Source organism: Onychostruthus taczanowskii, unplaced genomic scaffold, assembly GCF_017590055.1.
Source record: "Onychostruthus taczanowskii isolate IOZ18803 unplaced genomic scaffold, ASM1759005v1 scaffold71, whole genome shotgun sequence".
NCBI classification, from domain to species: Eukaryota; Metazoa; Chordata; class Aves; order Passeriformes; family Passeridae; genus Onychostruthus; species Onychostruthus taczanowskii.
Window position 1 is genome coordinate 1,129,840 of NW_024504898.1, and position 25,414 is coordinate 1,155,253.

General features: G+C 39.6%; 1 protein-coding gene across 1 annotated transcript in view; it reads right to left on the reverse strand.

Annotated features, from left to right (window-relative positions):
- The window catches only part of NALF1 (NALCN channel auxiliary factor 1), a 435,928-nt gene extending 432,444 nt beyond the window's left edge, over positions 1 to 3,484 (reverse strand). The window contains exon 1 of the mRNA XM_041422147.1: positions 2,666 to 3,484. Coding sequence (XP_041278081.1) covers positions 2,666 to 3,484 — 819 coding nt within the window. The remainder of the gene's footprint in view (positions 1 to 2,665) is intronic.
- Positions 3,485 to 25,414: the final 21,930 nt, after the last annotated feature.

Consider the following 25,414-nt stretch of genomic DNA (forward strand, 5'->3'; position numbering starts at 1 on the left):
AAGGCTTATATACATGGTTATTGAGTAAAAGCAGTATTTCTAGAACTTTGTCTAAAAGAAAAAGCAGGTCACCATATAAATCATGACACCCACCAAATAATGTGGACCTCAACCACACAGTTGTATGTCAAGTTATTTTCTATTCTGATGTTTTACGTAAGAATTAGCTAAATATCCAACATGCAAAAAAAAATAATATTTACTTACACACACGCAAAAAAAAAAAAAAAAAAGTCCTGAGTTTTATAAATGAAATATTGCAACAGTCACAAAGTATTCGAGTTTCAAGGTTCACCTCTACACTCTCCAGGCCAGCCCATGCACAAGCACATGAACACACACGTAAGACCACTGGACGTGCCATCCACTTGGCTCTGGCAACCACCTGCACCAATCAAAAGGCTCCAGAGGGACCCAGAAACACCAAACCAGGGCACGGGGGCAGAGAGCGGCATCTCCTCTGCCTGACCTCGGGCTCTGTGCGCTGGCTGCAGAACCTTGGACAGCGGTCTCCCGGCCCTCCTCTCAGTGCGGCCCAGCCCAGCCAGCCCAGCTCAGCCCAGACCAGCCCAGCCAGCCCAGCCCAGCCCAGCCAGCCCAGCCCAGCCCAGCCCAGCCCAGCCCAGCCCAGCTCCGCGGCTCGTCCCACTGCGCTCCCCACCCGCACTGGGTGGGCATCTGCACTGCCCACCAGATTCCCTGGAGAAAGGGAAAACAGACTAAGTTGCACCCATGGTTTTGGTATTTTTTCCTTTCCCCTTCTGAAATATCTTTCATTTTTAACACAGATTGGTTGGCCAAATTCTCAAAACATAAAGCAATATCATCTGGCATTCAGAAGCACAGAAATGTAGGTCACTGGCGTTTGTCTAGTTCATTAAAGTTTCACACAATCATTTTTAATGTCAACAACTTTTTCTCTATCATTAAAAAAGTATTTCTCCTTGTTGGGTGTGTGAAGGGAAAATCATTAAACAGCATAAATTTGCTGTTCTGTTCATTTTCAACCTTTTACACCCTGATGTTCCGTCGAGCAACTGAGGACTTCGTGTTAAAGTTCGGTCAAACTAAACTGGTGTACAAAAAATTTCTTTATGCATGCAAATGCTGATCATTTGGCATTATGGAATAGTAGGTCAATTTCTAATTATGCAGTTACTGAAATGACAGAGATTTCCTTACAGCAATAGATATCTATATTGGATACCCTTTTTTACTTATCCAATTCACTCTGGAAATAAAATATGTTTACATTATCAGTAACTGAGTACATAGCATATATGCAATGAATGTGTACACACACGGTGTGCAATCTAAAAACAGTTGAATCAACACTTCTGGTGATTCTACCTTACTTTTGTCAGGTGTAGAAAGAAAAAATAAATACAGCAACTTTCCTATCTTTATCCAATTAGATAGCAGGTTACTTCAGCTTCTGGAGGGACTCTGGATCCATTTTTGTGGCAAATATATGCACAAATTATACTAAGTTATTGGTGAATGGGATTGTTTAAGAATAGGCTGTTAACATGAAATGATTTCAGAAGGCCCTGCTGAAGTTACAGAGCACAGAGGTACTGCCAGGCCTCCTATTTAGAGCAGTGATTTGCATGCATTGTTGTGTTCCACTGCTAAAGCAGAAATTGGTTCAGACTGGTTAGTGCTACAGTAGTTGAGATAATCTAGTTCAGGGCAGAAATACTCATTTCCTACCAAGTACTCAAACAGGGGGAAAAGCATGCAGTTAGCTATTTTAGGCACCGGGGACAACTCTTTTCTTCTGTCCTGTCTTGAGAGCTAGGCCAACTAACCTTGTGCAAAAGTACAGAGAAGGCAACATCTACAAGAGCCAAAGTGGGACCCTCTGCCTTCCAGCAAAGGAAAAGAAAAGCCTCTGGATCTCTCTGAGCCATCACCAGTGGCACCAAAGGAAACAGCCGCGGCTTATCAAAGCGCTGTCACCATCACTTCCCAAAGAAGGGCCACTGCGGTGCCCGTCAACAGAACTCTTGTCCTCCAGCTTTCCCCAGCTCCACCGATTTTGGCAAAGCGCCCGCAAACACTGTCCCGCTCCCGCTCCCGAGGAGGCCCGGCGCCGCACCGCTCTGCCGCCGTCCAGCATCGCCACCACCGGGCCAAGCGCCCGGCGGAACCTACCCGGAGCCTCCGGTGCGCGCCCCTGGCCCCGCGGGGGGACCAATGGCCCGTGCCCGGGGCACCGCGGCCACCGGCACACCGAGGGCAGCGCCGTCGGGCAGCCCCGACCCCGGTCGCCGCTCCGAGCCCCGCTCATTGTCATGCAGACCCTGTCGCTGCCTGCCGCCAAGTCGCATCCCAGCCCGCTGGAAGCCGGCAGCCTAGCCGGAGCCAATCGCATATTCATGAGGAGGGGGAAATCCAGCGCTACGCTCCCAGAGGACCGAGGATCGCTTCTTTTTGCGTTTTCTTAAGCTTCCCCCTCTCTCTTCCTCTCTTTTAATAATGCGCTAAGGGGGGCATCCCGGCCGATACCCTCCGCAGCATCGCCTGCACCGTGAGAACCGCGGCCGCCGGCGCCAGGGGCAGAGAGCGAACCAGGCACAACAGGGTCCACGGCAGCCACAACAGCCGAGGGAGGCACGCCAGCCCGACAGCCAGGGACAGGAAACACAGCAGGGGCTCCTACCTTACAATCCTCAGGACACGATTTCACCGAGTACTCATCCGACTGTAAATATTTCTGGAGCATAACCTCAAACTCTTCGTATTTCTCCTGAGCGTGCTGGTCGTAGCGCTGGTAAGCCTGGACGCACTGGCTGCAGGAGCTTTCCCCCTTCAGCACCACATCCAGACTGCAGTTCAAAGTGTCCGGATTGGACAACCCGGCGAACAACTCCCAAAGTGTGTAGGAATTACAAAAGGAAAGGTAAAAATCCGTCAGGTCCCAGCCGGGCTCCGGGCTCTGCCCCGTGCCCCGCGGCCGCCCCGACCCCCCTCGCCGCTGGCACACCGCCTCCGCGTCGCTCACGCTGAAGCACTGCCCGGACGAGGAGCCCGGAGGGGGGCACGTCTCCAGGGGCCTGGCGGTGGAGTTCCCCAGGAAAGCAGCCTTGCCGTGCCGGGGCTCGGTGCCGTTGGTGCGGCTGCCGCGGCTGCCGCCGCCGCTGCTGCCGGGGGAGGGCGGGAGGGAGGGCGAGGGGGGGGCGAGGAGCCGGGGCGCGGGGGGCGCCGGCTCCCCCATGCCCGCCAGCAGCTCCGGCTCCGCGGGCTCCGGCTTCTCGGGCGGCGGCTGCTCCTTCTCTCCGGTCCCCGTGAATTTGGCCTCGGCGCAGAACCACAAGTGATCAGAGAGCAGGACCGTGAAAAACAAGAGCGATGCCAGGGACAGTCGCCATTTCTGAGCCCTCTCCGAATCCGTGAAGGGTTTCTCGTTCTCCCGGGGTGCGAACCAGATTTTTAAGCCGTCATCATACTGCCGACTACACATCCAAGCACCCCTGGTCATATTTTGGGAACGCACAGCCCTGGCCGACTCCACCGTGAGGGCTCCTTTGCCAGTGTCACCACAATATGCATTGACTTAAAAGATTGGGGGGATTTTCTTGCCTGCCTTCCCTTCTCTCGCTCGCTTGCTCTCCCCCTCTCTCTCTCTCTTCCACTCTCCCCCTTCTCTCTTTCTTCCTCTTTTTTTTTTCTTTCTTTCTCTTTTTCTTTCTTTCTTCTTTCTTCTTTTTCTTCCTCCGAGATATTGTTGGTTTTCGCCGGTGGCTCTGCCTTAGTCTCACCACACGAAACAGCCCCAGTCCATCCAACGCGGAGTGCCGTGGAGAAGATAAGAGCAATAACGCAGAGAGAGGAGGAGGAGGAGGGAGAGGAGATGGTGGTGGTGGTGGTAGTGGTGGTGGTGGTGGTGGTGGTAGTGGTGGTGATAGTTGGTGGTGGCGGGGCTGCGCGACTGGTCCTTTCCCCCTCTCACCCAGGCATGGTCAGATCGCAGCTCCCCATCTCCCTCCTGAGAAAAGCCCACTGCGCCCGGACAACCGCATGCCGCGTCCCCCGCTGCCGACGGACGGCTACGGGAGGGCTCCTCGCCTCCTCTTCCTCCCTGTCGCCGCTGCTCCTCTTGCTCAGCCCCGAGCCACGGCACAGATGCCTGCACCGCTGTCTCAGTCTCTTTCTTCTCTCCCCGCTCCGCTCTAACCGGAGAGACGCTGCTGCAGGGCTCCCGGAGCGCTGCCGAGGATGCTGAAGAGGAGGAGGAGGAAGAGGAAGAGGAGGAGGAGGCTGCCGGGGCCGCCGCCGCTGCTGGTGACAATGGGCTGCGGCTGCCGCCGCTGCTGCCGCCGGGCGCGGTGTCCCCGGGCGCACGGGGCGGAACTGCCTGGCTGGGGGCCTCCGATGGGCACAGGCATCTTGGGCCCCTGGGCTAAGTTGCCGCCATCTTCGTCCTGGAGAAACACTTTTTTGGGGGGAGCTCTGCCTTTTGCGTCATCTCCTCCCGCGCCGAGATCGCTCTATCCTGGCGCATTGGCAGCAGCAGCAACTCTGCCTCCTCCTGCCTGAGGAGGAGGAGGTGGGTGATGCACTAGGGACCACATGGACCCTCCAAAGGACTTCCTCGATGCGACTCTTTCTACTCATCTCACCGAAGGGACTGCTCAGTAGTACTGTCCAGCCCTCTCCCTTCAGGGTCTCCTTCCCTTTGTGGCCGTGGAACACCATGTCCATGCAGGATGGTGGCTGGAGAAGTCTGTCTCTGTGTCTGTCCTTGTCATAGCAAATCACAAATGGCATATGACACTACAGGCTCTGCATCCTGGGCAGTTTTGGCCACACAGTAAAATGTCTGAACACAGTTGCCTGTCTCTCAGTCAGAGAGCTGTAAAGCAAAATGACCATAAATCCCAAGATGTTTCCCCAAGAGAAGTTTTGCAAAACCCTGGTTCAGCCCATGAGCTGGGTAAATATGGCCTGTCTGTGTGTTCCCCTGTTTAGATATCACTGCTTAGAGAGAAAGGCAGAGGGGCCAGGCTTAGTCCTCCTTCTAGGGTGATGAAATCACCTGGGGTGATGATCTCCACTTGGACCCAGGGCAGAGATCCAAATACCATCTGTGCCCCAACTGTGGAGGTCTCTTGCTCAAATAAACATACTCTTTGGACACTCCTAGGTGTCTCTCACTCCTTTCCTCTGGCTCACTTATGCACCTTAATGTAACAGCAACAGAACAACTTGAATCCCACACATAAAACAAGAGCAGGTGCCAACTAGAGGTTGAACACTGACAGATGAAGACCTGGTGTTCACCTCGAGACATCAGGTATGCTATCTGGCCAAAGGATAGCGTACCAAGACATGTATTTTAATTACTCCATTGGACTGGCAGAAGGTTTAGAAACCATATTTTTCCTTGTTCCAGAGGCTTTCTCTATCCTGAAAAACTCATAATTGCCCTTGAAAAGGTGTGCAATATATTGCAAAAGGTGTCTTTGCCCCATTTTTTGGTTAAAGAAAGCCTTTTTTCTTAACAAACATGGTCTGTAATAGAATACATCTTGCTGATGGTTCTTGAGTTCAGCTTCAAAAAGTGTAGAGGAAAAAGACCTGCGACTAAAGAAGAGAGCAAAACTTGTACCTTATCTGACTGCAGCTGTCATTAACAGAAGGGTGATCTTAACATGAACAGAAGGAATGTGCTGGAATTTCTGTCACTTTGAGCAATAAATCAAGGCTGGATGTTTTTCAAAAGGAGATCCTAAAGAAGATGCAGACCTGAGGTATGAATTGCTGAGAGAGGTTCTATGCCCTGTGTTGTGTTGGGGGTCAAAGTGCATGTTCATAATGGTCTCATCTGGCCTTACAGGATCTATGAGTCAAATACTACAGCAAGCGGAAGTTATCTGTGGATTTTATTTTGATAGGGTATTTAAAGACACAGAAATAAGTGTTAATATTGTAAGGAAAGGTCTACAGTACTCAAAGCAGAATGTGTCTTTGCAATTTTCAATCAATCAGCTCACACTGTCTGCTAATGGTACATTATTAATTTTGGTCTTGGAGCTTTAATTGCAATGATTTGACGTACTGGCTTTTGTACTGAATTTGCCTTTTTGTAATGCTTTCTGTTTTGGGACAAGGCTGTGACCAAGGTTTTTAAAAGCATACAGGACAACTTTGCTATTCTAAAATGTAACATCATTTATTTAATTACCTTTTGCTAATTTGATTACGTATTTCTTGTTAGAATAAAGGGACTGAAGCAGAAATACAGGACAAAAAAAAAAAAAAAGAAAAAAGAAAAAAGAAAACCAAAAATAACTGGGGTAAGCAACAGATTCCTGACATCAGGTCTGAGATTTTAAAAATGTGCTGTACTAATATATGTGGCAGGGACTGTGTAATTAATTCTGTGTTTGACAGACAAGCATGAGGTGAAGAAAGTTAGCTTTGGAGTCCATGCCTGGTAAAGAGGCTTAATATATATATATATATATATATATATATATATTACTTTTTGTCCTGTTGGGAAAATGAGAGGATAAATGCCAATTTTGCAATCCACAATGAAATTATAAAAGTTCTTTATCTCCATATTGGAACTTCAAGAATTGTTAATGAAAATGTACTGGTATTCAGATCTCCTTTGAAACTTAATATAAAAATGAATTCCTAAGTCTTTGCTCCTCTGTTTACACTTGTCTAAGATCAAAGAAAATATACTCGAAGTCAGTATGCTAGGATGGTTTAGATATACTTGGCTTCTCAAAAAAAATCCATTTTCATGTCATTTCATATTTTCACACATTTCCCCACTTTTTTCTGGAAAAATAGAGTGAGAGTTCTTTTTCAACACCTAGAAATAAACTATGACAAGACGTTTAGTATTTTCAAAATGAGCATGTCCTTGCTTTTCCAGTGACAGTTTTCTGTAACACATCACTCAGAATTGTTGTTTTGCCTCTTGCGTTTTGCCCCATTCACTCTCCACCTTGCATGGTGAATAACTTGCAACTTAGTTTCAGTAGCTGGTTCCTGATGGATCTGAACAAATGCAGTTCAGTTCTCTGGTGCCCCTTAGTGTTAGGTCTTGGAGCTCAAGAGAAAAAATAAGGCTATAAAATAATATCTGAAAATCAAGAAGGTGTATGCAGTGAGGCAAAGAATCTGAATTATACACTGTATCTGCTTTCTCTAAAAGTTCCTTCAAAATTTTTACCATAAATCTGATCTAAATAACAGCATTTTGTTTGAAATAGTTTAATGAATTATATGAATGGGAAGAAAAGTGAAAAACTTTCCTCGAAAATATCACTACAGAAGCATGTCCCCATATTCATCATTCCTCCTAAATAAATCTAGTGGTGCAAAATACTTCACATTGAAATTACATATTTTATTGGGAATATTTATTACTCGTGTTTCAAAGCTTGGCAAGTGTGAGGAACTCATGGAATCCTGTCTCCCTAGCTGGTGGAATCACCAGATGTTTCACAGATGGATCTCCTTAAAATAATGTGGTTCAGTGTCATCTCTGCCACACTGTGCTTTAATCAATACAAACAGAGCTGATGTTCTTTCATTCTTTGACTCATAATATGTAAGACAACTGATTTATTGAGCACTAAAAACAAAGTCTAACAGGATAAATTTGCCCTAATTCCAGATACTTGGAGCTATTGTTTAACCTACATACCTTGTGCTTTCTTTGTGAAAATACTTTAGCTTAACAAGCAGAAATATTTATTGATGTAACACATTAATGGTCATGAACACTTTTCAGAGTAGAGGACTTTGTTGTTTCAAAGTAAATGTTGTTATATTTTTGCCTAATATCTGGCAAACAGCATAATTTCCTGCATAATTCTCTTGCATTACTTTGTTGTTTACAAAATTGTAACATCAAAAGAGCAGTATATAGGTCTTTCAGATGATTCTAACAGGTTTGAGAGACATGTCTTGTCTTTGTAATGTATATTCCTTATATAAGAAAAAACTTATTTTGTAATTGCTAGGGAGCATTTCTTTTTGTAAAAGGCAGGTTATTTTAAAGAAACTAGATTTCATTTTATTTTTGGTCAATTGGTTCTACTGATATGAGCAATTGTTGCAAAAGTTATTAACAGAAATATTCAGTTACACCTTTGCGCTGGAGGCTCATCCACCACTTTTAATACCAAGCAAACATAATCAAGCCCTTTATTAGTACCTCAGTGATTTTTTAACAGTTTAAACTATTTGTCTTCAACAGAAATATCTATGCATTCGTTGTAGGCAAAATATGTCATTTACGTAGTTTAACATCCTCAGAGTTGTTTAGTTTTTGGTTTATTTCAACATCTTACAAAAAATTTTGGGTACTGTATTACCCATTACTTGGAAATGGATCAGATATTTAATTATTTCAATCTATTTGATAAGAATAATATCCATGATGGTTGTAAGATACAAAGAAGTTAAGAATACTGAAGAACTATTTTTTTTTTCTCATCACATTCCTAATGTCTTAGTTTCCTATTCAGTATTTTTCAGAAAGCTCACTTTTTGTGAGAAAGCTTCAGTTATCTGGGCCTGATTGCTCTAAAGCAATGGGAAATTTATGTTAATGTTATCAGAAGCTTCTAGCTTCTTGATCGAACAGCACTAATGCAGATTTTAAGATTCTTCCGTTCTCCTTTGTTCACACTTTCCACATTACCTCCAATTTTTTCTCTTTGGCCTGATTTTTTAAAGCTTTTCTCACCAAATTAGAGAATTAACTATCACACAGCAAGTTATAAAAGTTTGTCCAACTGGATTTCAAAAGGCTGTTCAGTACAAACTTCGAAGATTCTGAGGTCATTGATTGAATTATCTTGCAGATGTTTTCTTGGTATCCTATGAGACTTCTTGTTAGAGAATGAGAACATTTTTTTGTTTGTTGACATTTTCAGCCATGGAACTATGAATGGATAGTATAGGGAGTCTGATAATGTCTCTCCAAAAATTGTAGGTCATCTTTATCATTTATAATGAGAGCTCAGCCATAATATTACATCCAGTGGGTATATTTGGATGAGATCTGAAATGAGCTAAAGCTATTCTTCATTAACTGAAGCCATCAAAAAAGTGAAATATAACTATTGCACATGACTGCAGCAGGAAGAAGATAATATAAATGTCTCACACAAATTAGCCTATGCCTGCTAGAGTAAGGTCTGATCCAAAGCATGCTGAGATCAGGGGAAAGATTGCAATGGGTTTTTAACCAAGCAGGTAGAAAGGAAACAGACAGAAGAATAAAGATTTCCCCCATATGAGGATGGAAGGAAATGGACTGAAAGAACCACCAAAAGGTAGATTATGGCTTTTAAAATATTTTTCCTTGTTTCCCTCTCTTACTAATTGCATACATTTGCTGTCTTCTAATAAATGTAATAGCCTCACTATGTGATTATGCTTTTACAGACATCAAACACATCTTTTTCATCTTTTATCCTTGGTTACCTTATAGGTATCCTGGCTCTTCCTTGTGTCAAAATTCAACTCATAGGAAAGAGATAATATTTGATTTTTCTTAGAAATACTCTTTCATAATCTTTTTCTTAAATAAGAATATCTGTGCACTGTGTAGAAAGTCTTAGGTTTTTAATCACTCAAATAGTTTTCCTTTGCTCTCTCTTACTCTCATGCAAAGAAAAAAAAACCTGCTTTTAGGGATAGCTTCACTGTTTCATTCACAGTCTGGTTTCCTCTTAAATCTGTTACTATAGCTTTGTATCACCCTGAGTTACAACACCTGCATTAGGTAGGTTTTCTTTTCTGATGTACTGATATGATGTTTCTAGTCCAGAATTTAGACTAACTTGAATTTGTAGCCCCATGTTCATCCATGTCTGTGGTATGAAGGATGTGGAAAAGAGAAAGGACTAATTTAGAAATAATATATGATAGCAAGTAGACTTCTCCCTACTTTTCACCGCACATTTTATTCCACTTGCCTTGGAAATATGCCATCCTAGAAAACTCTTTTCAGGTTGGCCATATGAAAGTTTGGTAATATCTTTATGTTTCCAGCACACATGGCTGCAGTGTAAAATTTAAAAGCATGGCAGTGTGGGCATGCAGGAGACATTCCTACATATGGGGGTTTCTTGTTTGACCAGAAGAAATATCCCTACTACTAAAACATGTAGTTATCTATAGATTTGATATGGAGCTTCAATAGAGGTTGAATAACTGTCACTGTAAAACATATATATATATATATATATATATATATATATATGTATATTCTAAAAATAGAAACAAATTCAGCACTTTTAATCTCATTTAGCTTTAGCTATGCAGACTTAAGCATCCTTAAAAACCTTATTCTTTCACTATGCTATTAATAAGAAAATACAGCTACCTGCAGAACACAGCACATTCCATCCTTAAATAGGTTTCTAAGACAGGCACTTTTGTATGGCAAGTTATCTTTGCCATCTCTTTACATTGAATGTGGAAGAAATGTCCCTGATTAACTTTACATTGCTGCTTATCTAAGCTGGTTTTTGCTAAGAATAATTTTCTTCAGAGTAGCTGGCACAGGGATATATTTTGGATTTGTGCTGGACACAGTGGTGATAACATAGGGTTGGTTTTGTTATATTCCTACAAAGTGCTTGCACATCATCAAGGCCTCTCACCCCGCTCCATCAGCAAGGAGGCTGGGGCTGGGTGAGTCACAACCAGGACAGCTGACTCCAGCTGGCAACAGGGATATCCCAGACTATGTGGTGGCTTGCTCAGCATTTAAAGCTGGGGGAAAATGAAAGCAGGAATGTTCAGAGTGATGGTGTTTGTCTTCCCAAGTCACCACTGTGTGTGATGGGGCCTGGCTTTCCTGGGCATGGCTGAACACCTGCCTGCCCGTGGGAAATGGTGGTTGAATTCCTTGTTTTGCTTTGCTTCTGTGTGTGGCTTTTGCTTTACCTGCTAAATTGTCTTTATCTCAGCCCACAATTTTTCACACTTTTACCCTCCTGATTCTCTCCATCATCCCACAGGAAAGGAGTGAGCTGCGTGTGGCTGAGTTGCTGGGTGGGGTTTGAACATACTATTGCACCCAGCTTGTAATATTTAAAAAACAAGACATTTTAAATTAATCAGCAAGGTTTCTGGCTCTATCTTGGTGTCCTGTAAAAGATTCTTCCTGAAGAAAAGACTGCAGATGAGTGTTGAAGTACATATTTGACACATTTTTGTTTCTAGTTTTGGTTACTAGTAAAGCAGACATGCATGAACCGTACATTGACAGTCATTATATTTGGAGCCAGGTCGTATCCTTTTCCATCAAAATGTAATATCCTGCCTTCTGCCAACTGGCTGCAATGCCATCTGCCAGGAAGAGAGAGATAGGGTGGGTTTTTTCACTCTGCCTTCCAGGGTTATTCCTGTGAAGAAGGCACGTGACTCAAGTTGTAGGATGACTCAAGCTCTTATGGTCTTCTTGGAGTAGTCCCACAATCAATTTAATGTGTCTGACCCGAAGACAAATGTCTCCTTTTGTCTGCAACATCACCAGCAATTTTATAAACTTTGGCTTCTGTTCCATATGCCTTGCAAGAGAATCAGAGAATTGAGCACAGGCTGAAAGCAAAGACCTCCTGATATTTTAATCTATTTCCACTGTTTAGATGGGTATGATTCTGGACATTCTCTTTTCCTCAGCATCTCTATTTATAAACAAGGGGAGGCTAGAAGAATTAGGTAGTGCCTGCAAAGTGCTGTTTTAAATAATAAAAAATAATTAATTTACTCTTGATGGGTTACTATATAGGTCAGTATATAATGCTATTTCTTATCTCATCTAGCTCCTAAGGACTCAGTTTTTGTTATTGTTTCAAGGAGATTGCTCTCCTTTTCTGAGTGGCATGCAGACCTCTGTGAATACACAAAGATTTTCTCATTCAGATTATTCTCAGTCTTAGAGTAAACAAACAGTATTGCTTTTCTAATTTTCCAGTAAAATACATTACTTGATATTTGGCAATATATTACATTTTCATTGCATTAGATTGCTGGAAAAGAGGTACTTTATTTGCATGCTTTTATCTTGTGGGGGGAAAACAGAGAAAAGATATGTAATTACTGGGTGCTTTAGTCTCCTAATTAGTTTCACTGCATCTTAGATTTAACTCTTACATTCTGTTGAGGTTCATTTTTCTTTTCTTTCCTTTTATCTTGTTCTCTTTTTATTTTATTTCTGGAGGCAGCCTCTGATGGCTGGCTGTGGCTGTGTGACACTCACTTTTCCCACAGCACCAGAGCAAATACTGCTCCCAGTCTGCTACCTAGCATATTCTGAGCCTTGCTAGGTATAGGCAGAGAGATTCTGCCTCTAAGTACCACCATTATGGGTATAATTTGCTTCAAGCCACAAACAGGGCTGGCTCAGGGTCAGTGGAAGTGCACTGTGTGTTGCTGAGGTGACTGCATGCTCTCAGAATTCACAGACCATCATTTCATAAAAGGTTGGCTAGCTCTGCTGCATAAGGGCTTCATGAAACAATAAGAGAAAACACTTCAGAAGGGCAGTGATCTTTAGCTCCTTTCCAGAATTCTCTGAAAAGATACTGCAGTCTCACTGTCATTACTGTTTTTTAAGGATTTATCATTTCTTAAAGGCAACAACTCCTTGAAATCCTGAACCCCAGACCAGATCCCTTTTAGTAAACAGAAATGCAAAAATGAAGGGAGAGTTTACTTTAGATACATGAATTAACCCTGACAGTGAGGGAATTCATTGAAGACAGCTCATCTCTGAAGTCCTTCCTTTAGTCAGCTTAGAGAGAGAGGCTCCTTTGCAGGGAACAATTTGAATTAGACCCCTTTTCCACATCAACCTGAAGAACATCTGTCTCTCCTCTCTCTCCACTGAGGTCCAGGAGGGAGCTGGTTTTGTTTGGCTCCTAGAGTGAGGGTTAAGGCTGCTCTCCTGAGTCTCTGATGTGCAGGGCACATAAATTTAAATCATGAGAAGGTGTAGTAAGGGGTTGATAGACATCAGGGATCAGGGAGGGTGAGAGTGCTATAGCACTAAATTCACTGTTAAGGGCTAACCAGTGGGGATATTGCAGTTCTTATTGACATTACTGACACTTGGAGAAAGCCTTTTGAAAAGGAAAACTACTGTTTTCAAGTTTGTTTTCTTTTTAATTAAAATAAATGTTTCCGGCTGTCTTATTTATCAATGACCCTCTTTCCTTTCAGTCTGTACTTTCTGCAGTGTCTAGCTTGAATAAAAAGACAAATTTGGGGGTTCAGAACAGTGAAACTTGTGTTGCTCATAAAAGGTGTCAAGCCAGACCAAATTAAACAGTTCTTTGACTGCTGGTTTTAAGTTTACCCCTAGAGCAAATACACTCATGTCTTAAGGTATTCTAAAAACAAAGCTGACATAGCTAGGCTAAGAAGTGACACAAAGAATGGACAAGAAATGTGAAAAATATATTTTGCTATATAGACACAGTGACATGGAGAGCTCCATGTCATATGAAGCAATTCCATCCAGAAATGTGAAGTTAGGACTTGAAAATTTCAACATTTTTGGTAGACTTCTGTCAGAAATTTGAATTCTTAATGATAATTTACCTACCCATGGGATGATGAAGTAACAGGTGAATAAATATTGGCATATTTTTAATATTAGGCATTTCAAAAAGTTACCATAGTAAAAGTTATCAAGATTTTTTTTATGATCTTCTACAGAGGCACAGAACCAGTCTGTGTACTTTACATAACTTCATTTCAAAGGCTTTGACATATTTCCTAACCAACTTTTTCCCTCTTTAGGTACTGGAATAGTAGAACCATATAAACTGGTTATAAACTTGGGGACAACAGGAACTATTTTTAGTAGCTAGTTGTATCCAAAGAAGAATCTTCTCTTGCCAAGAAAAAAAGAAAAAGGTTCTTTCAGAGTGCTTCAGAGCTTGTAATTTTAGCTTTCCAGCGCCAAAATTATTTCAATATGAAAATTAAAGTATTTAGTTTCACAGATGCATTTGAGAATGCTGCTCCCACGTTAATGCACAGAATTGTACATGCCAAACCCTCTTTACCTCAAGGAGTAATCCAAACAAGAACCTTAGGAAAAGTTATTTTTAAGATATTAACAGAATTTGTTAATAATTTTTCATTGTGAAGAACGAATTAATATATACTTATAAGCACATGCAGACATCTATTCTTGGGAAGAGACGGGAAGGGTAATATGCTTTTGATAATGATCAAATATCACAGCTTGCGCCACCATACACCATGAATTGCAAAACATTTGAACAATTTGAAAGCAGCAATCATGAATCTAAGGTGGATTTAGGAATTTCCCTCCTTTCCACATGTGTAAGCATTGTAGGAAATCTTCACAGGAGACAATTTAGATTTGTCCATCTTTTGCTTTGAGGGTGTGATGAATGCATTTCATCTTGAGAAAATATTTCCACAGATGCTGTGCATATATTGTCCAAACATACTTAATTTTAGGCAGGGGGAAAAGCCAGAGAATAGAAAACCATCACGGGATTCACAGTAGATATTCTCATGAGAATTTAAGCATCCTCAGCTGTTCCTGATTTAGTTTCTCTTCAGCTCCTAAATTCATTGATACTTGTCCACCTAGGAGAAGTAGAAGCATTCTGTATATAACAAAAATGGTTCTGTCATTCTTCTAATGTTACAGCAAGCAAATTTACAGTACTGTTTTAATATGCAAATATTAAAAAAAGGAAAAAAAAAGAGGAACAAAGTTCTGTTGATATAAACTTGGATACTCTGCTACTGGGTATTTTTGACCCAGTCAAGCTGTAGGAATTTCCCAAGGAGTGTCTCTCTTCTCATTCTAAACATGGAAGAGTTGTTCAGGGTGGATAATATAGAGACAGTTTGAGTCTTATGAATATTTCAAACATTTGTATTTTCAATTATGTTCCTAATTGCAAAACAAGCTCAGCAACATTAATTTTGAAAGGACTGCATAATTCTTGGATGTATTTCTGTACAACTATTTTAGTGAGACATCTGCTCAGATAAATATTTCTCAAAGCTTTCCCTTAAATCTAAGCTGGCAAGGTGGGCAGAGTATGAGCTTTGATATTAACTAAAGAAATCTGCATTAGTTTACAAAAAGCTAATTTCTCTGCCTGTATATAGCCTGTATTTCCTGATATGCTTTGCATTCCTTTAAATAAACTAACTGTATTCCTGACACTCTCTATTTTTCTCCTAGAAAATGTATGCATTTGGAAAGATTAATCAAAAATAGATGCTGACATTCCCATCATATTACAATGACCCGTACCTCCAGGCAATCACTGTTGCCATACATCCATTATAGTTTTATCTGCAGGTTTATATCCTCTAGGTATCAGACTCAAGGCTTAAAGTACTGATGGACATTTTCCAGAAAGCTTTGTTGCTGAGGAATTGTAGTTTCAAACTTACCTTGAGAGAGAGAGTTTCCTTGTGGAAAACAGAAGCATGATTTTTTTTTTTTTTAATGTCATGTAATAGATACACATGAAGAACACTGAATTTTCAAACATAGTAGCATGTAATAAAAAGACTATATTTGTTTTAAATGAAGATCAGAGAATACACAATTAATGCGGAATAAGTGAAAGAGTACTCAAGTGGGAGAATTTATAAGGGCATTGTATGGAAAACTAAATACATGTTTGTTTTTTTTCTTTATTTTTAAAGAATTGAAACAAGATTTTGGATTCTCTGTCAAATTTCCTATTTTGTTTTGTTAGTTTTGGGTTTGTTTTTTGGGTTTTTTTTTTAACTATTTGTTTTATAGAAGTAATACTTTGGTTTACAGTTCCAGTAACTAGCCTGATTTATTCACTGCACTGGACCCTACTGACTTGTATTCTTCCCTATTATCATCCCAATTTTGCTGATGATAACTTGCAACCACTTGACCACCAGAGCTGAGTAAATGTATATTGCAAAACAAAGCCAATTACTAATTAAACTTTTCTCTATGAGTTTATGCATCCATTCAGTTACTGTCCAGCAAAATTTCACAGTCAGTTTAAGATTAATAGAAAATAGAGAGAAACATTAGTTGGAATGTTCCTGGCTTTCAATCCAGGAACAAAAGATACATCCTGTGTCTTGTCTGAACAAACATGCTGTGACAATACCAAATTTCTGAATAACCTATCAAAAGGGAAAGCAGTTATTAAATAAGTATGAGCAATGCACATTTCAGGGGCACATGATCAGTTACAAAATTTCAGACATGGAAAATGAATCGGGTAAATAGTGTTATTTATGAAGATCTAATTATATCTTAGCATTTTGTTATGGATTTTTTATCTATCCTTTCTCTTTCCACTCCTTCTGCATAAATTAATCTTTTTCCACCTTGCTGATGCAAATATATATCTTACAAAATTTCTCTCACATTCTCCCCTTCACACCCTGCCCCTTTTCTTTCTAAAGACACACTGTGATAGCAATGCTGCTTGAACAACAAGGCACTTCCATTATGTGTTTATAAAGTTGGTTTTCCTGACTTTTTTGTGACCAGAACCGTTGAAATGCTCTGTAAGGATTTTGAGTAGAGCACCCTGTAGTACTCTAACTTAAGGTGTATAAATTACTGAACAAAGTCTGTATTAGTGAAGAGTAGTTGCAGTCACTGTGTTAGCAGCTCCTTTCTTCACTTATCCAAGAATCACTGTTGAGAGATTATTTGTTATGAAAAACATCTTCAAAATGATTCACATCCTCTACTTATTCCTTCCAAGAAATTGCTGCTCCCATTACTGTAACAGTTTCTGCTTGGACTACGAGTGCTAACTACACAATGTAAGTTTCACTGACAATTCTGTGCTAAGAATATGAAGGCTTGTTCTCTACTCATCCTTTCTATTATATTCATAGTCTCCTAAAGTAAAATATCATTTCTCAGCTGCTAGTCAGCTGGCACAGACCTTATAATTTCACAAAACACATTTCACAAGATTTACATATGTTCCTTTGGCCCATGCATAGCAGATGTTTTGCCCACATGCAGCACATGCCCAAATCAGGGTGCAAATATCACCTTGCACACAACACCCTCTCTCTATAATGGAGATTTGGCACCCTGCAGACAGTGCCCCACAAGTGGGAAGATACAAGAGGCAGCACACAGGATGATCAGTGATGGGTGCAGAACATCTGTGGCACACAGTCATTTTTTGCTGCGATCTCTGGCCATCATCTACATCCATCCCAGTGGAGAAATGAGCTGTCGTTAGCTTGTGAACCTTTGCTGCCCAAAGACTTCTCTTGAAATCATCACAAGCAACACTGCTTGCTATGCCAGTGAATCCCACTGCACTAGATACCTCAACATAGTCTGCACTCCAGAGTGACATGAAAGGGAAAATCTTTATTAAAAGCATCAGCCTGTATGTGGCCCTTTTTACAGTCTTCATCATGACGTTACCTACTCATTACAGTTGTGAATTCTGAAATTACTTCAGGACCATCACAGAATCTGCTCACTTCAGTTCTGATAGGCCTTGGAGAAGTGTGCATTCAGCCACCTGAGTGAAGAATGGTCAGGCAGGAGACACTTGGGCAACATGGTCTTTAGTGCTAACTGGGTTGTCAACCTTTTTTCTACCTTATGCTTGAGAATGCTTGCAAGCCCTTGTGACAGGAGCCATCATAGCTAGACAAGATCCATCCATAACCCCACATCTTACTGTACTTAGACCACCTCTGCTGAGATATCTGCACATCACAGTAGATAGCAACTTCTATTTTAAGAAAGGATTTAGCAGAAATCTGAACTATGTGTAAACTTTGCTTTAAAAAAATCGATTCTTGTGAAGAGGAAAAAGCATGCAAGAAAGCTGTACAGATTTTGGGAAATCAATAAAAAGTAATGTAAGGGGGAATGTATCATGTCTTTCATCTCAGACGAGGCAGATGGCCTGGGCATGACACCAGCACTGTGGTAGGCACCTGCTTGGTGTCAGTAAAGATATATCTCTGGCACCCTTCCCAATGAGGTGAAGCCCTCTTTGAGCTGTAGAATTCTCAGTCAGGAACAGAATTTTATATCCCATGAAGGTGTTGCTCTTCGTCCTCTGATCTTTAGTTGATGCCTTGAGCCATTCCACTCCCTGCCATGATCACCTTCTTAAAGAAGAAGTGGTTTTACCCCTGTACTTGACAGTGGTGGGGCTGCACCTCAAATCCTGTGTTCAGTTTTTGGCCCTTCATGACCACAAAGAGAAGTGCAGGAGCATGTCCAGAAACACCTGAAAGGAGGTGGTAGCAAGATGAGTGTTAGATCCTCTTCCAAGTAAGAAGTGACAGGACAGGAAGAAATGGCATCAGGCAGTACCAGGTGAGGTTTAGGTTAGATATTAGGAAAGCTTTCATCATGGAAAGGGTGGTCAGCAATGGAAAAAGGCTGCCGAGGGAAGTGGCAGAGTCTCCATTGCTGGAAAATTGAAAAGCACATGGATGTGGCACGAGGGGACATGATTAGTGGTGAGCATGGCAATGCTGGGTTAATGGTTGGACTCCATGACCTTAGAGATCTTTTCCAACTTTAACAATTCTATAACAGCCTAGAAGGATTCTAAAAGATGTCCAGTAGGTCATTTCATATGGGCTGCAGCTCTTACTGTGAGCTGTTTTCCAGAGCTGTTTCTGGCCTATCCAGACCAGCCTTGAGAGTAACACTGTCGTTGTGCTAAGACCAAGAGATGGGGTAACACAACAGGTATGAGTGGAGAGGGTGAACACAGAGGAAAGGCTGTGACAGCAGCAAGGCTCTCCAGGTGAAGATGAATTCAGGAATGACTTTTTTCTAGGAGCATGTGGAAGAAATGTGCTTCTGTCTAGCAAAGTGACACCACAGTGTCACTTTGAAAGATGATGACATCCTCCACCAAGTAGAGTGCTCAGCTGGGTTATTTGCTTCGTGTTTTGCAGTTTATATGAGTCAATGGGAGGTTTTAGCTATTCTCACCCTTCTCTAACCGTGCTCTTGCTGCTTTTCTTTTGGAACTGAGCAGGCTAGTACAAGACTACATATCCCAGATGAAATCACAGCACTGACTTGTATCAGGGAATTGCAATGGTCTCTATCTTCTTTATTGTTTCTTTACATATGCAGTGTAACATCTTGACCATTTTGACCACAGATGCACACTGAGGTGTTTCCTGTGATTACCTGGTGCATTTCTCATCCAGTAAAGTTTTCACTTCTGTGAATTATTTGAGTATTTTTGTTCACATCCAAATTGCATTGTTTTGCATTTGAGTTACATTAAATAACAATTTAAGATTCCTAGTAATAAAATAGATATTTTCTACAGTGTTCAAGGAGATAATTTATTATCTGTGTTTATTGCGTTTTTCTTTGATCCTGGCTGCCCTGCTCAACTTTATCCCTTTTGGCAAACATAAGGAAATCTTGAAGCACACCATCAATTATGAAAATAAGTGACTCCTACTGCAAAATGTGTGTTGGTGAAAATAAAGACAATGATAGTCTAATTTATAAGATTGTGCTTGCACACAAAGATAATTGGTCAGTTCATGCAGCTTAGAGTAGCTGAACAAGTATTTATGACTACCTGAACTCCAAGACTGAAGCCACCACAACACTGGAGTTGGTATGTTTGATGACATCTCGGTACGACATAGAAAACTGATACTCTACTGTTTTCAATTAGTCTACAGTCTCCTAACTGGACTGGCAGCTTTTCTTGTACCTATTACAAGAACCTACACATTCTGGGAGAAGCAAATTAGCTAACAATCAAAATGTTAAATATATACATATGTGAAAATATATATACCCTGTATTAAATAGCATGAATCTGACTCAACTACATTTATTTTACAAAGTCTTTTTAATTTCATTTCTGTGACTATTCACCCAAAACAGACAAAATGACACATTCTTCCTTTATATTTTTCTGAATATATGGAACAGTGGCTTCCTCTCTGAACTCTTAATTTCTGAGCAGTGCTTGAAGGATGGGAATGGACACACAGTTTACAAGTCTGAAAGGAAAGAAGAAGGGAGGAAGGTAAAGCATTTTGTGGAAGGAAGAATACCTCCACAAAATGCTTTACCTTTACACAGTCTTAGTAAAGGATGGGTTTCAACCATTTCTTTGAAAGTAGTCTCCCACTTTTTAATTTTTTTTAATTTTTAAAAAATATTTTCTTTCTTCATTATCTAAGCTCTGCAAATACATCTTCAGGATTTTTAAAGTATATATTTTTTTCTCTTCTTTTCAGTTATGCTTAACTGTGTCACAGAAAATGTTTTTTTTAAACACTGAAATTCATAACTTTCTGTAGCACAATTGCCCCAAACAGTCTGTAACTCCCTTGCATTTTATCTAACCAGACAGTCTGATTGATTTATCTCTTTTTCAGAACATCTAATTATTTTGAGAATGTACAACATCTCTACTTGTCAAGTATTAGCTCTCATTTTGGTTTCATTTAACTTCTGGAGCTCCTCTAATAATACTTTCAAGTATGTCTTCAATCATGTTCAAAAACTTTCTATTTTTGCTCATTCTTTCTCTGAAATTAAAATTTTACATAGGTGAAAAATCTCTACAGTTTTTACAGATGAATGATTTTTAAAGGGGAAAACATAGTAAAGGTGATTAACTTCAGAATTATGACATTTGTGAGAGCTAAAATCACAAGGAAGGAATTCACTTTGGTTTTATGAAAAAAATGGAAATACATGTTGAAAAAAAAAGAAAGCAAAAAGGATAAATAATAAACTCAGAAAGGCTAAAAATAGACTCAGAAAGTGGCAAAATATTTTTCATAATAAATTAGGATCTTTCAAATGGTTTAACCAAAGAAAAAGGGTTATAGCAATGCATAACATGATGGGGGAAAATTAGTTATATTCAGAAACATGTCATGAATGACATTACTATATTTACTTTTGTTAGTTAAGCTTAACTGTTTGAGACATCTGTTCATGAATTTGATAGATAACGCACATTTGTTGAAAGGGACTAGGTGACTGTCTTTAGCTTTTGCTAAGAATCATGTTTGACAATTTCTATTGCAATTCCTAAGGGTGTTTAAAAATCTGGAGTTGATACCTAACATAATTAAGTAAAATTATTCTTGCAAAAGTTTATGTGTTGGAGTGGCAATTAAACACAGCAATTATTACAGATAAAGACTTACCTAAGCTCTTCCTTCATTCTTGTAATCCTTAAAAGAGAAAGATATGTGCATATCTTTCTTTTCCCCCAGTCATATGCATGGAAATCAAACCAAAACTAACAAAATGAGAATCAAATTATGCCAAATACAAAAATCAAGCTGGTATTATAAATCATTAAAAATTTATTACGATTTCTGATTTTCTATCAAAACAGACAGACAGCTAGAAACTTTTTGTCTGGATATGTAACAGTTACATTTGATCAAGCTGACTCCTGAGTTATGATTCCTTTGATAAAATGCAGAAAACACCTTGCACTTATTGATATCTGAGCTGGGCACCTTTGGGTTTCTCCATAGTTACTGCAGAGAAAAGGCACTGGGGTGGTAAAATATATCCTTTCCTGAAGCTGGTATCTACATTAGTTTCAATGAGTCACACTTTGACAGTGTTTATGGCTCCCCATTGGTTGTAACTTAGTCCTCAGTGATGCGTACAGATGCAAATGTTCCACACTGACACTAGAAAAACAATCAAATTAAACAGAATTTAATTTCAGTCTGCTTAGTTAAATTATACCCCCAGTATAGCCTATTTTAGCCAATATTAACAATAAAAGCAGAACATACATATTGAAGGTTAATTTCTGCAGTTTTTAATACAGAAGACATTCACGTACAATCCAAATAAATTTTAACTGTGGAATATGCAACTTCACCTTTTAGAATTATTGTATTACTGAAAGATCAAGTTAAGACTTCAGTGGTGTCAGGCACAATGAGCCAAGGGAAAAGAAGACATCTTTAAAAAACAAAATGCCACCCAAAAATATGTGTTTTGCCCATGTTGCACTGTTATAGGATTTGGGAATTTTTTTGTGTTTATTTTATCCTTTGTGCAATTTTAAAGGAAAGTTGTGTCCAAAGATGAAAAAAAAAAAAAAAACAATAAGCAGGATATTTGCACCACTGCACCACACAATGCTGGTTTTTAAAAAGTGTACATTGCTTTATTTGTGATTTGGTTTTGGGTTTGTTTTTTTTTTTTCCCATTAATATGAAACATTTTCAGATATGAAAATTTATATAAAAATCAATATGGTCAATATGAATATTTTTACAAAAATATATGAAGGATAATAAACTACAGAATTCTTTTGAAAATGAAATTAACTTGTGTATTCTCATTTGTTTAAAATGGCTTTATTTTACAAAACAGAAATTCTTAATTCCTAAAATAAAATTTTTCTCAATATGTAAGTTGTCTGACTTGTAATTCTGCTTGATTGCACTATATTAAATGTACAGGTTTTAATATCTTAAAAATACCAAGATAATAGATAGCCTGACGATTTTTTGTCCTAATCTTGGGAGATGTGAACCAAATATTTCTGTGACTAAACTGATTATTCCTGCAGATCCCACATAAGATTTTGTGGTGAGTCAGACCAATTTTGTTTTGGTGTAAAATTTCTAGAATATCTCAGTAGATTGTGAGTCCTAGTTTCATTTTTTTAGTTTAATTTCAGAATCAGTATTTGAATAGGCATGAAAATTTTATGCCATGTATTCTAAAATTCCTGTCTTCAGGTGGGGCAGTAATAACTGCAGGTTTTCAGTTACCTTTTGCTTCTGCAGATACCTGTCTCCAGTAAATGCCAGATTTCTGGTACTGTGTCTTTAGACAGTATACATTATTCTGCTCAACATATGTGGAAACTAAGCTTGGAAAGGATAAGAAGAATAAGACAGTCTGACAAGATATAACAGATATAAAGTAAAATGATATTTAGTCAAGATATTGCATGGTGCTTTTTTCCCCCTCAAAACTCAGTTGAAATTTTCAGTCTTATTTGTAGGGAATCAACATCAAATAAAATGCTATCAAAAACATGTATTATTAAAGTATTGATAAGATAAAAGCTTTAAAAGTTCTTGAAATTCACCCAAAAATTTCTGTATGATATGTTAAAATCCTTTTTTTTAAGGGATCTGGTGCTATCAAAAGTAGTTTTAAGTAAAGTCAATTAGAAGTATAGGATGGTGTGAGAGAAGCAGCAATACAGCTACAGCCTGACGTTGAACCGTGTTCCTTGTAACAAGCAGTTCTAAGTCTAGCATCTGAGTAATAACAGAGGGATTTCTTTTTTCTTTGTTTATTTAACCATTCATTAAAATGGATTTGAAGGCAAATTAAAGTTTGGAGATATGAAACAACTCATGCAAATTCTTATCTTACTGATAGACCTTCATTTTTCAAGTACCTTTCATTTTCAAGTACAAATAAGCATGATTTGAAGTGTCTGGAAGGCTGAAAACCCACTTGTCAGTAAAGTACAATCCATTATTCAACCCATGGGCAGGGAAATAATGACTGCATCTTGAACAGTCATCAGTCTCCATAGGATCAGTGCTTCTTTTTATGGGAAGGTACACAACTTTCTCCTGTCATCACATAACTGCTCAGGCTCTGGTGCCTGCATGTTACGACCCTGCCTGTAATTCAGAGTGGCTAGCATGAATGTTGTTTTTGAGAAGTGCCCATCAAACTGGAATTCATAGGGAAAAAAAAAAAAAAAGAAGAAAAAACAAAAAAGAAAAAGAAAAGGAAAAAAAATAGATGAGGTGAGACAAAGTTGAATTTCAAATTCCAAAACTGTTCCCCTGGGAAATGAGAATTCAGAAGGTATTCGCAATGATTCAATGCTGACTCTCTGTTAAGCTAGGCTAACACTCAGGGAAGAATGCTCTTCAGTATAAATTGCTTTGAAAGGAGCCAGTAGCCTTTTTTGTTGGGGTGATAGGTCATAGAGGGGATTGTCAAAGACTTGTAACTTGTCTGTGATATCATACCATATGTTGGATTGGTCATAGCCATTTTGAAAGTCCCACATGGCTTTATTTGCACCTATACAGAAAAGAATATTGCTAAAATACGTAATAGAAACACAGTAGAAGAATAATAATACTAATCAAAATAGGGCAATGAATAATTTCCATAACAATTTAAGAATAATAATTTTTTCTAATATAAGGATTTGTGAATTTGACTCAGTGGAAAGAGTTATTACCTATCTCTAGTAAGAATCCAAAATGTGGTTTCAAATCCCAGGAGAAATAACTAATTTCCTGAATCCTAAAAGTCTTCTAGGCTTGACATTTTCAACAAGACACCTCTTCACAGGCTTGAGACTTCCATTTTAATCTTCACCAAGAAAACGTCTCTTGATTCAGGAGTCACTAGCTGCTACTCAGCAGTTGTGATAAGCCCAATGCCCCTCTCAAAGTCCATTCCTCATGGACATAGTCTTAACCATCCTAGTCCTGATTATTATCCAAGTAGCCTTTAAATAATGACCTTTAAGGAGCTGCTAGGCATATTTTTCTTTTTTTTTTTTTTTCAACAGCAGAACTCACACAAACTCTGAAAATTCATTCTTTTCTTTGGAGAATCTTGGCCCCATTATTTCACCAGCTTCAGCACAATGAAAACAACTTACGTGAGCTGTCAAGGCTTATCTTTCGAATAACTCCTAAATACTTCAGCACAGAAAGGAAAACATGGTGACTAATACTCTAACATCTGTTGCACATTGTCATGCATCCTGCTGCTGCCAACCAGCTAAAATGGCAGCACATTTTACAGCCAGATGTGTCATGTCAAGATTTCATCTGCTTCTTCACTGTAATTTCAGGGAATCTAAGCTCCTACATCACATATACGCTAACAGATAAGGCTAAGAATCAAAAATTTTCTCTCTGGAGGAAATATGATTTGTACTTTGTCAAGTGCAGAGTGGATGCTCTGCTCTGAGCTTCTCTTATCTAATTGAACATTCCGTTACAGAAGAATTTACTAACAATAAATGAAGGAAGAGAATGCCTCAAGATGTTCCTACTTTGATGGGTTATAAAGTAGAGGGAAAAAGAAGAAAAATCAGCCATCACGTTTGTTTGGTCTGATGAAATCAGTTTCTTGGAAGGATTTCTACAGGTAATAAGATATATGATTTTGAGCACACCATACTACACCCCTCCAACACCAAACATTTCATGAAATAAAATTATTTTCTTAAGAATAAGATCACTGGCTCTGTTGTCTCAGCCTGATCCTTTATGCTTGACTTTTGTGCATATTATCCCTTGTCAGTGGAGACTTTTGGAAGTCTTTTTAGAGACTTTCTAAAAAAGCCAGATAAGACCTTCTGTCTTAAGTGAAGTTTATTCTATATTCTAGTAA